Source organism: Neophocaena asiaeorientalis, unplaced genomic scaffold, assembly GCF_003031525.2.
Source record: "Neophocaena asiaeorientalis asiaeorientalis breed wild unplaced genomic scaffold, Neophocaena_asiaeorientalis_V1.1 scaffold114, whole genome shotgun sequence".
In the NCBI taxonomy this organism is placed as follows: domain Eukaryota; kingdom Metazoa; phylum Chordata; class Mammalia; order Artiodactyla; family Phocoenidae; genus Neophocaena; species Neophocaena asiaeorientalis.
The window spans coordinates 8,170,467-8,185,610 of record NW_020173116.1 but is presented as its reverse complement, the minus strand read 5'-3'; the positions used below and the strand labels follow the sequence as shown (position 1 = coordinate 8,185,610).

Below are 15,144 nucleotides of genomic sequence, written 5' to 3'. Positions count from 1 at the left end.
TTTTCTCTCCCATCATTTCCTAGGTTCACAACTTCAGCAAACCAGTCTTAATTCTTCCAAATGGATCAGGATACATTTTTACTCTGTTTTTTATGCCATCCACATCATCCATGCACATAGATAACAATATTTTACTTATTACCAATGCCTCTAAGTTTCATTTACCTGTGCGGGTATACACAGGTTTTTTAGATGTAAGTATGCTATCTGCCTTTAAAATTTAAACTCCCTACACGTCTTTTGTGTTTTCAGCTACTATCAGCCAGTCGTGTTGCACACACTTAAATTTTGCTATTTCTGTGCTTTACAAGTTGTCCTAATTCCTCCCTCGTCAGTACTTACAAGATTTTCACCCTCCCAGCGGCCGTGTCTCCTCGTGATGCAGTTGACTCCTCTAGTTACGCCTCTATTTAGATCTTTTCCACATTCCACTTTCTCTCGGTTTTGCTTTTAAACTGTCATAGTCATGGGGAAGCTAAAAACGAGCTAAGTGGAAGAAAGATAATAAGCAGGGAAGAAAGACTATGGGGCGGGTGAAAAGAAAACTCTGTAGGGAAGAGATGACCCAAACCAAGAAGTGCAAGAATGAAGAAGAGAACCAGATAAGAAAGAGGGAATAGGTGGGAAAGACACAGCTGGAATAGTCACCGAAATACGGCAGGAAAGGTCTTTCTAGTACAGAAAACAAGCCAGGAAAAAAAATCCAAACAAAGCTGTGCTTAAAATTATCAATGCAAGAGTTTAGATGAGAAAGAAAACTGATAGGAAAGATAGAAAAGGAGAAAAGAAAGTGAAAACAGAGAAATGCAGTTCTCCAAAAAGCTAGCATCAACCAGAATTTTAGAGCTGAAGGGACCGTCACTATTATACCACTCCTTCTGCATTTCTTTTGCTTAAATGGTTACTGGTTTGTAGCTGCTTTCATGAATGTGTGATGTTTGCTGAGACTGAGGACTTTTTGCCTCATTCCCCAGGGCTCCACTTAACCTCACCTAGCACTTTAGTTTCCTGCTGCTTTTATGTGCCTTCAGAGGAGAACTAGCAATTCAGTAGAGGCCATGAGTGTTTTCATTTCTGAGTAATCAAAATATTTCCATTGTACAAAGTTCTTAATTATATATTATGTATGCGTATATTTACATAAAGCATAGGAACCTTAGTATATCTTAATACAGTTACTTTTTCTTGATAGCATTCTCTTACATAAGTGTGACTTTACATTTAATCTAGTTCTTTTATATCTTTCCAGTACTTTGTATTACCCCCAAAAATAGAAGAACGTTTCATAGATTTTGGTATACTGAGTGCTACAGAAGCAAGTAACATTTTATTTGCAATTATAAACAGCAACCCAATTGAGGTAAAAAAAAAAAAACAAACTTGTTTTTATTCTAACTCACATTTAAGGATTTTATGCTAGTGCCGCAATAATCACTTTCATATCTTTCTCTTTTTTAAGTTGGCTATAAAAAGTTGGCATATCATTGGAGATGGTTTATCAATAGAACTCGTGGCTACTGAAAGAGGCAATAGGACTACAATAATCTCAAGCCTTCCAGAGTTAGAAAAATCCTCCTCATCAGACCAGTCATCGGTAAGTTAACTCTTTTATTGTTTCCTTAAACTTAAATGTAAACCTCAAATAGAAGACTAGTGATCATAATATTTTTATGAGAGTTGCAATAGCACTGGCTGTTTGATGCTGAAAGGACCTTTTATAGGTAGTCTACTTAAACCCCTTCCTCTCATGGTGAGAGAGCACTTGAGACTCAAAGGAGTTAAGTTGTAACACAAGTGTCCTTACAGGAGAAATTCCCATGGGTAGTAAACTAACCCTGTGTTCATTGAATTCACTAGGCAGAAGAGATAGCCCTGCACATTGATAGAAGGTGTTTTCAATTATACAGTAATGTTTCTGGTCAATTCTCTGTACTGGTTAGAAGAGAGTATCAGTGAGGCAAACATCGTTTGGTGGATCTCTGTGTGGATCTCCCTATGTACTTTTACTCTATCTTATGTACAGTTGGTCATAAAAGAGCATGAAACGAGAGTAAATGAATATAGCAGTCTAAGCCCTGACCACTACTGAAAAGAGAACTTGGAGTTTATACCTACTCAGAACAGAATTAGTAGAATCACCTTGTACGACTTCGAAGGAGCAGAACATATGTCATCTGTAGGTTAGCATGGAACTTCTTGTGGCAGTTTTACAAAAGGAGAAGCAAATGTCCTTATGCACAGAGGTTAGTGACAAATATGCTTCCATGGAATGCCATAGGTCATAAAAATTGACTTAAACATCCCCCAAAATAGGTTTTTTGGAGGACAGTCTGGCAACATATACCACTCCTGGGAATGTTTCCCATGGAAGTAATTGGGAGCCAAAAGCTGTGAGAATGCACATGTTTGATAGCATTATTAGTAATTCCAGATGACTGGAAACAGCCGCATGCATAAAGTCGTGACTTTGTGATGGAATATTAAAGCAAATAAAAAGCTGTAAATACGATTGTATGTCGAAATTTGGAAAAGGATTTCTGAAAAAGTGGGAAATAGTACTAAATAACGTGTATTCTAATTGCAGTTGTGTGGCATTCAGGCTACATAATCAGATATTGTGGTCGATATATGGGTGTTTGCATTTTAATAATTTATAATGTTTTAAATTTGATTCATAAATAAAGCCTCCTTTTAAAACAAAAAAAGGATATGCCCGTGACAAGTAACATTTGTCACCCCAGCTGAGGTTTTATTTTTAATACAAATTGAGTGCTGAGAAAGGATAATAATGAGACCAGCCATTACTGTGTTCATTTCAGTAATGAAGTTACAGTGAAATTGTATGTATATCTAATCTGAGATGGTTGAATTATACTGTTTTTTATAAGACATTATAAATTAATAATTTTAGGACTCTGGATCGTTTCCTCGTACTAAATAACATGTGTTAAAACTTACTACTTAAATTTGAGAGGTCCACTCAGTAACATGAAGCCTGCTTGAAACTTTAGGGTTTTAGAATTAGGTTTTGTATAAAACTGTATAAACACAAAAACAAGGGACAGAAAGATGAGATCACTGTTATGAACGCTTACTTAAAATAGGAAGTTGTAGTGAGTTGCCAGCTTCAAAATAGCAACTCCACAATACGTGTTTTTTTAAGTTTGTAATGCCTAAACTTTCAACTGCTTTCCACCTGTTTGCCAAAAAGCCAAACCTATGAACTAAATAAGCATCCTGTTCCTTATGAAACACGCATTGCCAACAGCTCTCTGCACTCTTGAGACACGTGTTCTTATTTGGCTGGTTAGAGTCATGATGAAAACGTTAGAATTGCACAAATCCGACACAGAAATGCTTATAAAAGGGGGAAAGTGAGTATGTTAGGCATATCAACATTTACAAACTAAAGTACAATTCACAAATTGAATTTCATGTTTTTTGGAAGTATCATGATTGAAAAGGTTAAGTGCCAGAAACATCAGCAAATAGCTTGAGAAAACAAGATCCACGTTCTCCTTTCTTTCACATTTTTATTGCATAACTTTTCCTTCTTTCCATGATTTTTGATGTTTCCATATGATCCAATCTCAGTGGATCTGAGGACATGGTTATTAAAACATGACAGAGTTAAATTCAGAACTTGAAGCATAACCAACTTTGTATGTATTAATACTTGTGCCCTAATGTGGCCAAAGGGTTAGTGGAAGGCTGTGTCCCTCTGCTGCAGCCCTCACCCGCTTTGACCCTGCACGTACCCGGTTGGGGTGTGAGGACCACACCCCTCCCCAGCTTTGCAGCTGAGAAGTCAGCTGTTCCTCAAGGAACCAGTTTTCTCAGTAGCCCATGGAATAAGTATAGTAGATAAACATCCAGGGATGGGCATTATTTTGAGATATTTGTATGTGATGATATGGTAATTCAGTGTTACACTGGTACAGGTTAGGATTTTGAAGTCAGTTTATCACTGTAGCTTTCTTTTCCATTTTAATAGAAAACTTCAGCCAGCAAGGCTGATGAATGATGTCATTTCTCCTACATACAGGTAATATTAGCTTCAGGATATTTTGCAGTGTTCAGAGTCAAACTTACTGCAAAAAAACTGGAAGGGATTCATGACGGGGCCATACAGATCACAACAGACTATGAGGTAAGGACTTTATTTACAGGGATTCATGTCAGTGGGGTCTTTCTGAGTAATTCAGTCTTTTTTTGTTTTTATAGAAACAGAGAACTAAGTTTACTCAGAAAGTTACAGTTTACCGCTTTCATGCCTTAAAAACTGAGCTTTTGAGAATAGTTTACAGAATATTTGTGTTCATTAGCTCATAGTTTTCTGATAAAACCCAAATCTTTTGACTAAAAACAACTTCAGAAAAATGCATTTGGCACATTTAGAATTGCTGTTAGAAGCCTGCTTACAAATAGTTGTAGCATTGCACAGATCCTGACTGAAATTCCTGAGATAGGTCTCTCTCTTTTCAGAGGTCATAAATATCCTCCTGTGTAACATTTCCAAAAAGGAAGATACAATCAGGAAATCACATCTTAATTTGAGTTCTCACAATCATATTTACAGGTTCCTTGACTTCTAAGTCAAGGAACCAAGTGAAAATCAGTGAACTTTTTAAAGGCTTTTTGTGGGGTTTGACATGTTGCACTCAATGAGACTTTGAAGAGACATATTTCTGCCACACCTAAATATTTTGATTTATTATTTCAGAGCTGTTTGGGAAGTCGAGCACTGCTAAAGTCAGCAAGTTGCTACCCTTGTTCTCCTATCTTTTCAGTACATACAACCCCCACATGAAAGAAAACTAATTCAGAATAAACAGAATTGGTCATCTAATAATAAATGATATGTTGGGAGTATGTCAAATTACCTCCAAAAATAAGGAATCCACGTTTATCACTTGTGATAGGAATAAGTACATTTCATATCTTAGCAAAGTATCAGTATCTTTGTGAATTGCAAATAAGCATACGAGTTGAGATTCAAAATCTGGAACGTTCGACTCATTTTTTCAAATTAGCTTGATGTTAATTTATTGCTGAGTACAAAAAGTAGAGAGCTATGTAACTTTAGAAAATGCTGAATTTTTCATTCATTGTTTTAGGAGAATAATTGAACTTTTTAAATTAATAATCTACAAAATAAAACCTATATTATGAAAAATCTGTTCTTCATTCCTTCCCCATTGTTTGGTCTTGTTTACCATGTTTTCATCAAATCACTGAGAAGTACATGGAAATTTATTGTATTTCAGTGCATTTTATGAAGTACATGGATAGATTAAACAGTATCCATGGGTGATTTTAATTTTGCTTATCAGTTGGTTAATGCTAATATACATCCCAAGATTGGTTCTTTTAATCCCCCAAAATAACTGTCCCCCTACAACAACTGTCAGTGTCAATCGCAGACTTAAACACTCATTTCTCTGTGGTTTGCTTCTTCCCTCCACAGATCCTAACAATTCCCGTGAAAGCTGTGATCGCAGTGGGTTCTCTGACTTGCTTCCCAAAGCATATGGTTCTTCCACCTTCTTTTCCAGTAAGACAGTTAATTTGTAGCCTTCTTCTTGCTAATTTTTTTTCTCTTTGCCTTTATGTTCCTAGAATTCAACAATAAAGTCAGTTACTCTTTATTAATCACTTATTTTAAGGTAAGACATTGTACCAGCTTCTTTAGGAGACATAAAGAAGAATAAGAAATGGGCCCTTCTCTCAAAAAGTTTTCAATCTAGAATGAGAAATGGGCCCATGGTTCATAGACGTAGAGCAGGATGTAGAAATTGCCCTAAGAGGTGAAAAATAACATGCTATGAAGAAAATACATATCTTATTGATGAAGGTGCCATGTGAATTGGCTTGGAATTTCTTCTGGCAGGGATAGACAAGGGTCGGCAAGAATGGCGTTCAGGGCCCAGGGAACAACCTGAATAGAGACACAGGCAGCAGAGTCTGAGATGGCTTTAGGCAGTGGTGAGTCGTCCAGTTTTACAAGAATGCAGGGAAGTTTCAAGAGAGAAGATGGAATGGTACCTTGGAGTGATAGCATGAAAAAAATGCAATGCACTTAATTCCATGAAAATCTAAAGTTTTTGAGCAGAGGCTGGACATCGTCAGAGTTAAGCTTTCAAGACTGGCTCTCTGGCAGAAGTAAATGTAGGACACGTCTGGGAGTAGCGATAGTGTACCTGGAAGCCAACCCAGAGACTCTGGCCACGGTCCACAAGGAAAGCGTCAAAGGGAGGTTTGAGCTTAGGGCATTGGCAGGGGCAGTAAATCGCTTTCATACCTCCACACCTTTGCTGCTCATCTGCCTTGGCTGCCCTTCCTCCTCTCCTACCTTGAAGAACTCCTTCATGTCTTTCAAGATCCAATTCCATTGTCATCTCCTCTCTGAAGATTTCTTCACTCCACTAGACAGTACTAGTTATTTCATGTGTGCTTCTGAAACAATTTGAGATTACTTCTCTGGCAGCAAGCCTCACATTGTGCTGTAAATGTTGCCTTATGTGTTGGTCTCCCCAACAAGACTCTGAGATCCGGTGGGAAAGAGATGAGGGATCTTATACCCCAAGTAGCAGGTATCTAGTAGATAATGGGTGGATGAAGGAGCCAAATAATGAAAAAGAGAACATAGGCAAGAGAGATTTCAGATGAACTGTTTGAACTGTACTTGAATATCTTGAGGAGGTTATACTAATGGAAACAGGTATGGGTAGGTAGATAGATAGAGGACTCAAGAATATGACATAGAGTTTGAGCCTGGAGAACAGGGAGGAAAGAAACGGGGAAACCAGGAGGCCACCTTTTGCAGGAAGACAGTGTAGATGATTCAGGACGCCTTGGAGCAGATGGAAGTGTCTCTCAGCTGTGGTAGGAGACCTGACTGGTTAAGAGAAACAGTACATTGCAAAATCTTAATGCTATATATACGATAAAACCTAAATTCAAATTTTAGCTCCTTAAATATAAATTAGCTTCAAATATAAATTTGAATTAATAGGTTCAGCACACCTAAGTTTGGGTCTTAATTCAATCTTTGTCTTCTTATCATTCCACTTTGTACTGACTATACAGAACTCTTGACTTCAGTGTTTATCCAAAAGAACCTTCAATTGCCTTTTCAATCCATGATCTCCTTGATCCCTGCATATATCCTGGAAGGGAGTAATTCAGTAGATGACAAAGTGAAAGGCTCATGGACAGAGTAAATGAGAAGGCATCTATAAAAACGAAGTGTTGGTTTTGCAGTACTTCAGATTAAGCTTTCAGATATCTTCAGATGGCTGGGAAGTCCAACATCAAGGCACCAGTAGATCTGGTGTCTGGTGAGGGCCTACTTCCTCGGTTTGCCGACGGGCATCTTCTCATTGTATCCTCACACAGCCAAAAGAGCAGACAGGGAGGGCAAGCTCTTGTGCCTCTTTTAAGGGCACTAATCCCGTTCATGAGGGCTCCACCCTCATGACCTGATCACCTCCCGAAGGCCCTGCCTCCTGATACCATCACACTGCAGGGTTAGGATTTCAACATGTGAGTGTGGGGGAGCACACAGACGTTCAGCCCATAACAGTCATGAAATTCTGTAAAATCTCTTATCAGATGGAGACTACTAGAGCCAAGTGATGAAAACTTGGTACTTCAGAATGAACATTTCAAATAACTCACAGTTTAATACTTCGTATTTGAATACGATTATAAAATGAACTTCTGTATCTGTTACCTCTTTTGATCCCCACCATACCCCTGAGAGACAAGATGTGGACACAAGAGTAGTAGTTATTACAGGTGCATGAAGACCGGTTAACTGCCGGGAAGACACAGCTGGGTGGAGTCCAAGCTGGGACTCAGCATAGGCTTCTGCTTTCTTCTCTTATGTTCGTATCCTCACAGCAGCGTCCCCACCCTCTAACATCTTTCTACTCTGGTCAGACTGTAAATGATGAGTGTTAATCTTAACTGCACCATCATTCAACTCCTTTTACTGTTCATTTTCTTAACTTCTTTGTCTTTTTTTTAAAAAAAAACAAACATTTATTTATTCAGCTGTGCCAGGTCTTAGTTGCAGCACGTGGGATCTTTTAGTTGTGGAATGTGGGATCTAGTTCCCTGATCAGGGATCAAACCCAGGCTCCCTGCACCTGGAGCGGGAGTCCTAAACTGCTAGACCACCAGGGAAGTCCCGACTTCTTTGTCTTTCAATACCAAATATTAGACCAGCAGGGTCTGGTCATTTTAGAGACTTCTTCAAATGGCTAGGAATCAGGTTATAGGATTCTGGTTCTGTATTCAAACAAAAGAAAGTAAAATATTATAATATGATTCTTATTGATGATTATTTGAATCATATAATTTTTTATTTAAAATCTGGCACCCTGTCATAGGGAGAAGCATGCAGCTGATAAGAGCAATCATTGGTAATTTAATGATTTAATCTGTAGACTGTTTTAATATGATGCTTGATAACCTGTGTTTTTTAAAAATGTCTAATTTCTCTTTGGCACAAATAGTATTTTTCTTTTATAAAGAAAATAGCTTTGGATTTTAGAGTTCACTTATTTCATCCTGAATTTGGATACTTTTAAGGCACCCTGGCCTTGGTATAATCAAACCTTTCTTAACAAACTGACAGTGACTGCTTCCTTTATTCAAAGCTAGCTCTGTACTTTTGTTAGTATGTGAACATTTTTACTTTAATTCATTTTTACGAGATTGCAGAGATTTGACCTGCTAATTTATCTGTAACAGGCCATAAAAACAACAAAATACGTACATTTGGAGGAGGGGCTCTGGTTACAAATTTAAAGTTTATCAACTTTTGAAAATTCTAAATGTCCTTTGAACTTTGGTTTCCTAGAAATATGTCTGTCAGCTCTAAAGTGTGTGTTCTGAAGAAAATCTGCCATTTACAGATGAGTTTGTTTGTTTTCTTCCTTCAGGGGAAAATAGTTCATCAGAGTTTAAATATTATGAATTCCTTCTCACAGAAGGTAAAGATCCAACAAATACGATCTTTGTCAGAAGATGTACGATTTTACTACAAACGATTACGGGGCAATAAGGAAGATTTGGAGCCAGGGAAAAAATCAAAGGTTTGAAAATGTTATATTTGCAAAAATTCCCATCCATTAGTACTTTGGCATTGTGACCTTCTGTGGATTTGGGATTCATGGTTCTCCTGTGCCTCTTTATAGATTGCAAACATTTATTTTGATCCTGGACTGCAGTGTGGGGATTATTGCTATGTTGGCTTGCCTTTTCTGTCCAAATGTAAGTTATCTTGCCGTTCTCTCTCATGCCCTTCCTTCACTCCCTCCCCAGAATACTCTTTAATAAAAGGCGGCCACTTTTAAGGCCCATCCCTATCTCTTGATGCTGTGGGAGTCATTTGAAGGGCTGAGTATGTCGTACCATTTGTCTCCTTGGTTTAGCTGAACCCAAAGTACAGCCTGGTATAGCCATGCAGGAAGATGCTTGGGATGCCGACTGGGATTTGCATCAAAGCCTGTTCAAAGGATGGATGGGAATAAAGGAAAATTCAGGTCATAAGTAAGTGGTTTTGCTTCATTTAAGTATTTGAGCTATCTTTACCAGTATGAAACATGACTTTCTAAAGTTATTCTTATATTAGGTTATTTTATTTCCCTGTAGGTAAGAAAATATGCCTAATCTTCAGGAAGCATCTTGAATTGCCATTGTAGTTGTATATTTCTCAAAAGTATGCACACTACCATTTTTGTCTTTTTTCCAGTGTTCTAGATGCTTCCTTAAAGTCAAAGGAGCTCGATGAAGTTGTCCTTGTGTAGGATAACTTGTTTACCTTAGACACACCATTTGCATAAGAAAGAAAGTTTCTGCCTACCACTGACCTCTGTGAAAGGCTAGGAAAACGCTTTCTAGGTTTAACCTCACAGGAGGAGGAGTGTCTCTGCCCCTCCTGAAAAGAACTGCTTCCTCCCTTTCCAGAGCTGAGCTGTTAGGGGGTGCATGGCCCGTTCACATGGGCTCAACCTTATGTCTGTGGCAGGTAGAAAATGTCCCAGCGACGAATCAGTACCGCATCTAGATTCAAAAGCAAAGACACACTTATGTGGCAGTATAGAAACTTGATCTTTCTGTGTACTTCAGAAGAGGATTTGACTAGCAAACTGATGAAAACTGTTCTTCTCCATTGGCTGATTTGAAATGTATTTGTCAGTATCATCAAGATCTTCCAATTTATAGTACTGTAAGATTTTCAAGCCATGAATGATTAAATCTGCAGGTTTCTATTTATCTGAACTGCCTTCTCTGAAAGGTTCTCTTAAGGCAAAAGAGAGTTAAATTTTAACTTTAAAATGGTTAAAATTAGGACAGAGACGACTTCTAAAGAACTCACTAAGAGAACACTAATTCAGACACTCCTTGGTCCTCTACAGTTCCATAGCGGACATTGTAAGGTACAGGTCGCCTCCACAGTTTAACATCCAATTATGAATAAATAACTTGCAGTGCTGCCCTAGGTTCATCTGCCAAGGAACCTCTTCACGCCCCGCCCCCTGAAACCCCTGCTTTCCTCTCTGTGAGCCTAGTGTTTCACTCCTAAAGACCCAGGCTCCCTGCCTGCCCTGTGCCACTGTGTCCCAGTTGCACAGTGAATGTGGCATTTTCCCTGCCCCTGCCTTTGTCTTACTTTCTCAGCGTGAATGTTACAGAGAATTCGTTACTCGTCATACAAAACCGGTACTCTCACCAATATTAGGGTGTCATAATTCAGTAGTCTTATAGGATAAAACAGGCTTCAGTGTTTGTGCCCAGGCACCTTAGCCCCATTTATAATATTGTTTCCTTAGGGAATGTGCTCTGAGTTCTTAACCGCTGGCTTATAAATACTCATAAGTAGGGAAATAGTCAAATGAGGCCCTGAAAATTGCTCTTAACTATATATGTCTGGACAGAATCCTCATATGTGTTACCTCTTCAACTGATGTCTTCATTGTGTATCAGGATTTTGTTTTGTTTTTTATCTCAAGTGGGGAAAAAGCCATATGCCAAGCAGTGCACTGCCTTCTTATTAGTTCTACTGAAAACATTTGCCTGCTGTTGGTGTCTGGATCTTTCCACTAAACATGCAAGATCCTTTAGGATCCCCATAACATCATGTTACCTGAATATCCCTGCCTTTTCCCTTTCGAATTCAGTATGAAAACAATACTGTACAGGCGATCAGTGATACTTTGGCAGCCCTTTGTGCCAAAATAGAGGCATCTTCATACATGTCTCTATGAAAAGCATACTTAAATATTAGAGCAAGTAAAATTTCTCAAATACACAAGTCTAATAGAATTTCCTATCTTCAGAAAACTCAAATATTTCATTTTGTTACAGTGACTTACAAATTGTTTTTCTAGATTGAGCGCTATATTTGAAGTAAATACAGACCTTCAAAAAAACATACTGTCAAAAATCACTGCCGAGCTCTCCTGGCCTTCCGTCCTCAGCTCACCCCATCACATGAGGTTTCCCCTTACTAATACAAACTGCTCTTCAGTAAGTATTCAGAGTGACATCAGTTCTGGGAAATCTGTAATAGGGTTATGAAGTATCTGTTCTTTTTTTTTTTTTTTTAATTAACATCTTTATTGTCCTCCACCCCCCCCCACCCTCCCTGTGTCCTCAAGTCCATTCTCTACATCTGCGTCTTTTTTCCTGTCCTGCCCTTAGGTTCATCAGAACCATTTCTATTTTTTTGGATTCCATGTATATGTGTTAGCATACGGTATTTGTTTTTCTCTTTCTGACTTACTTCACTCTGTATGACAGACTCTAGGTCCATCCACCTCACTGTAAATAACTCAGTTTCGTTTCTTTTTATGGCCGAGTAATATTCCATTGTATATATGTGCCACATCTTCCTTATCCATTCATCTGTCAGTGGACACTTAGGTTGCCTGCATGTCCTGGCTCTTTTAACGGTGGCAGTCTTGCACTTACTGTGTCTTTACTTTGTTTAAGGAAGAAGAGATTACGTTAGAAAATCCTGCAGATGCGCCTGTCTACATTCAGTTTATTCCTCTGGCCTTATATTCCAACCCTTCCGTCTTTGTAGATAAGTTAATATCAAGGTAGGCATTGCTGGTAGATTATCAGAATGTTTTCATATTAGCAGTGAATTATTATTTTACACATTTAAAACTTTATTTCAGCTCATACAGTAATAGATTGGGCTTAGAGAAATTCTGCATCTGTAATTGAAGTTGAGAGATGGATATTATATTAAACATCTAGAAAAGCTCCCAGTTTAAGACAAGAAAAAAATAATATAGAACTCCTTCCTAAAATCTTATAAAGAGGAAGCAAGTGGTGGAGCCTTTCAAATATTTTAGTTTTAAAAAGTGAACAAAATATTAACTGTAAGTTGTAGCTATTTTTTGAAGGCTGTTAATCTGATAACATCGATCTCAAAATCTGCCAAAAGATAAGCACAACCTTAGTATTTGTAACCCCTTTAATTATGATGCTGTTTACAAAGAAATATGTGTATGTTTTTTAATTTCAGGTTTAACTTAAGTAAGGTGGCAAAGATAGATTTAAGAACACTAGAATTCCAAGTCTTCAGAAACAGTGTAAGTATTCAGACTTCATACTATTCCAAAGAAGTAATTCTACGATATGATCAATGCAAATGTGAAAGAAAAATATTAACCATCCTTAAATTGGTTGAAGGGCAAGTTACTGGAGAAGTCAGAACAGTCTAGTAATTATTTTAGAGGCAAAAAGCCCCAGAAGAATGGGTGGGATTTAGATTGCCATGAGGCACCCTGGATAGAAGGTCCTGTTTGTGGGCATTAAGCATTAAGCTCATGAAGGTTCATAATAATGTCTGCCAGAACCTCTGAGATTAGTAGATAAGGTGTATACTGATAGATAATGTTTGTTTTTTATTAAGCCTCAAAACATTGAGCTTGGTCATTTAAATTTTTATTTTGGATACTTTCTAATAAGATTGTAAGCTCCGTGAAGGCCAGACCCACGGCTAGCTGTATTCATACTTAGCGCGATAGTGAGCATAGTTATAACTCAACAAGTATTTTTAAACTAATAAATGTATACATAAACTGGTTTCTTCTAGGACCAAATATTCTCTATCATACAGGCCGGGCTGAGCAGCCACTAACCACTCATGATTATATAAGAACTGAATGTGTAGGATCTGTGTCAGTCAGGAAATTAGCACTGGGAACTAAAGCCACGTGCAAACTGGCCCAAGTCTCTTGGCCTAGATGCCCTTCCCAGCCACTCTCATCCAGCCTTAAACAGCCTGTTCACACCAGCCCTGATGGCTGTGGAGCGTGCACTGATTCGGCTCTCTGGCTCTCCCTGAATCTTTGTTTGCAAGCACGTTAGCGGTGTTTTTTGTTTTCTTTTTGACGTATGGTAGGTACCTTGTTTCCCAGTTCTGGGTATAAGCTCCTTGAGGGCTTGTCTTCTACTTATATGGTTTCCTTCCCACATTTATAATACGAAGGGTGTTGAGTGAATGAGAGTAGGAATCTAGTTAATCCTCCATCATCTGAATTACTTTGAGTGAAAACAGTAAATGACCACCTCCTTTCTCTCCTTTTGCTGAGCTCTTTTTCTGAGCACGGTCCCAGTCTGTCAAGTAGCCACGGGATGCCTTCCTGCCATGCTGTGGCTTTGCTGCTTCCCATTTGGAATAAGGGAGGTTGGCTCCTAGAATAACCATGGCTTTGTACCTACTAACTTGGTCACCTCGACCAAGTAAATAAACCTTTCCAAACTTCAACTTCTTCACTTGTAAGTGAAGTTAATAATTTGAATATTACAAAGTTTTTGAACAGGTTAAACAGACCAACATGGAAGCCCTTAGATGGGTTGCTTGGGACATAGGAAGCCCTCAATGAATGTTGACTGGATGAGTCAGTCTGTGGCTCACCAGGTGGGAAAGAAAGGCAATACGAAGGTTTTCAGTCTTTCATGAGCACCTACTATGTATCAGCATTGTATCACTATATGTGTATAGTGTCTCATATATATCACTATATCATATATATATCATATATATCACTGTATCATATGTATCACTATAATCAACAGGTGCATTCACATTTACAATTTCATGTAATCATTACAATAGCCAGGCTGAGCTATTACTAACCACCCTAAGAATAAGTATTTCCCTTGTTCTGTTGGTGGTGGAAAAACAAAGCTCAGAGAGAGGAAGTAACTTGCCCAAGTTCCTACCTGTGATAACTGGCAGGGCCAAATTCAAATCTAGTTCTCTCAGAGTCCAGAACCCTTGCCCATACTTTGGTGACACATGGTCATTACTGTTAGGAATCACTAATTAACCTGTCCAACTAGATGTTTTGTAGTTCTTGAAGGATTTGTGTCCTTTCCCATAGCTTTGTGTTTTAATGTATAAGGCATAAATTAGCCAAACCTTTATGGAATTGTTTTTATGTCTATTTTAAGTAAATCTTATATAAGAAAGTAAGAGAAAGAAATTTTCTCTTTAAAAAGAGAAAGTAATTTTCAATGTTGTATTTTTATTTTCTGCTGAGTAATAGGTAGAATACTAGACTGAAATTTAGATAGTCTCATATTCTAGTCCATGCCCTTCTCTTGGAATCTTTTTTACTTTGCTTTTTCCATCCATAAAGTACCAACATAATAAGTTCAAGGCTATCTAGACCTCAAATATCTAGAAAGCTCAGTAACCAGAAATTCCTTTCACTCTGCTTTTATAAGAGAGGAAATACTCATGAGAAGTATATGACCTATATTTACCTTTTTTTATCTTACCAAATCTTTAGTGGTACCTACAAGATGTAGGTACTGTGAGAGATAGGAAGATGAATAAGAATACTCTAGACCTCAGGAATTCATTCTAAATAAGAAATGCTGGAGGACGTCTTAGGGTGAGCTTAGGATAAATTCTATCACAGTCCTCTACAGTGCTATAAAACTGTGGATCTCAGAATATTTGGTCTCAGCATTCCTTTACAGTCTGAACAATAATTAAGGATTTCTACATTATCTCAATTTTTAAAAATTATTAAGGACTCCAAAGAGGTTTTTTGTTTATGTGGTTTACATCTATCAATATTTAACATATTAGAAATTAAAACT

At 37.9% G+C, this 15,144-nt stretch overlaps 1 protein-coding gene across 4 annotated transcripts in view; it reads left to right on the top strand.

Annotated features, from left to right (window-relative positions):
* TMEM131 (transmembrane protein 131) overlaps positions 1-15,144 on the top strand; it is a 139,510-nt gene that overhangs the window by 84,953 nt on the left and 39,413 nt on the right. For 3 of the 4 annotated variants that reach the window (XM_024743696.1, XM_024743694.1, XM_024743693.1), the window contains exons 14-24: positions 24-194; positions 1,250-1,360; positions 1,460-1,594; positions 4,046-4,150; positions 5,468-5,554; positions 8,952-9,104; positions 9,207-9,282; positions 9,444-9,561; positions 11,403-11,541; positions 12,007-12,116; positions 12,551-12,617. In XM_024743696.1, coding sequence (XP_024599464.1) covers positions 24-194; positions 1,250-1,360; positions 1,460-1,594; positions 4,046-4,150; positions 5,468-5,554; positions 8,952-9,104; positions 9,207-9,282; positions 9,444-9,561; positions 11,403-11,541; positions 12,007-12,116; positions 12,551-12,617 — 1,272 coding nt within the window. The remainder of the gene's footprint in view (positions 1-23; positions 195-1,249; positions 1,361-1,459; positions 1,595-4,045; positions 4,151-5,467; positions 5,555-8,951; positions 9,105-9,206; positions 9,283-9,443; positions 9,562-11,402; positions 11,542-12,006; positions 12,117-12,550; positions 12,618-15,144) is intronic. The other variant, XM_024743695.1, reaches the window with a different exon arrangement.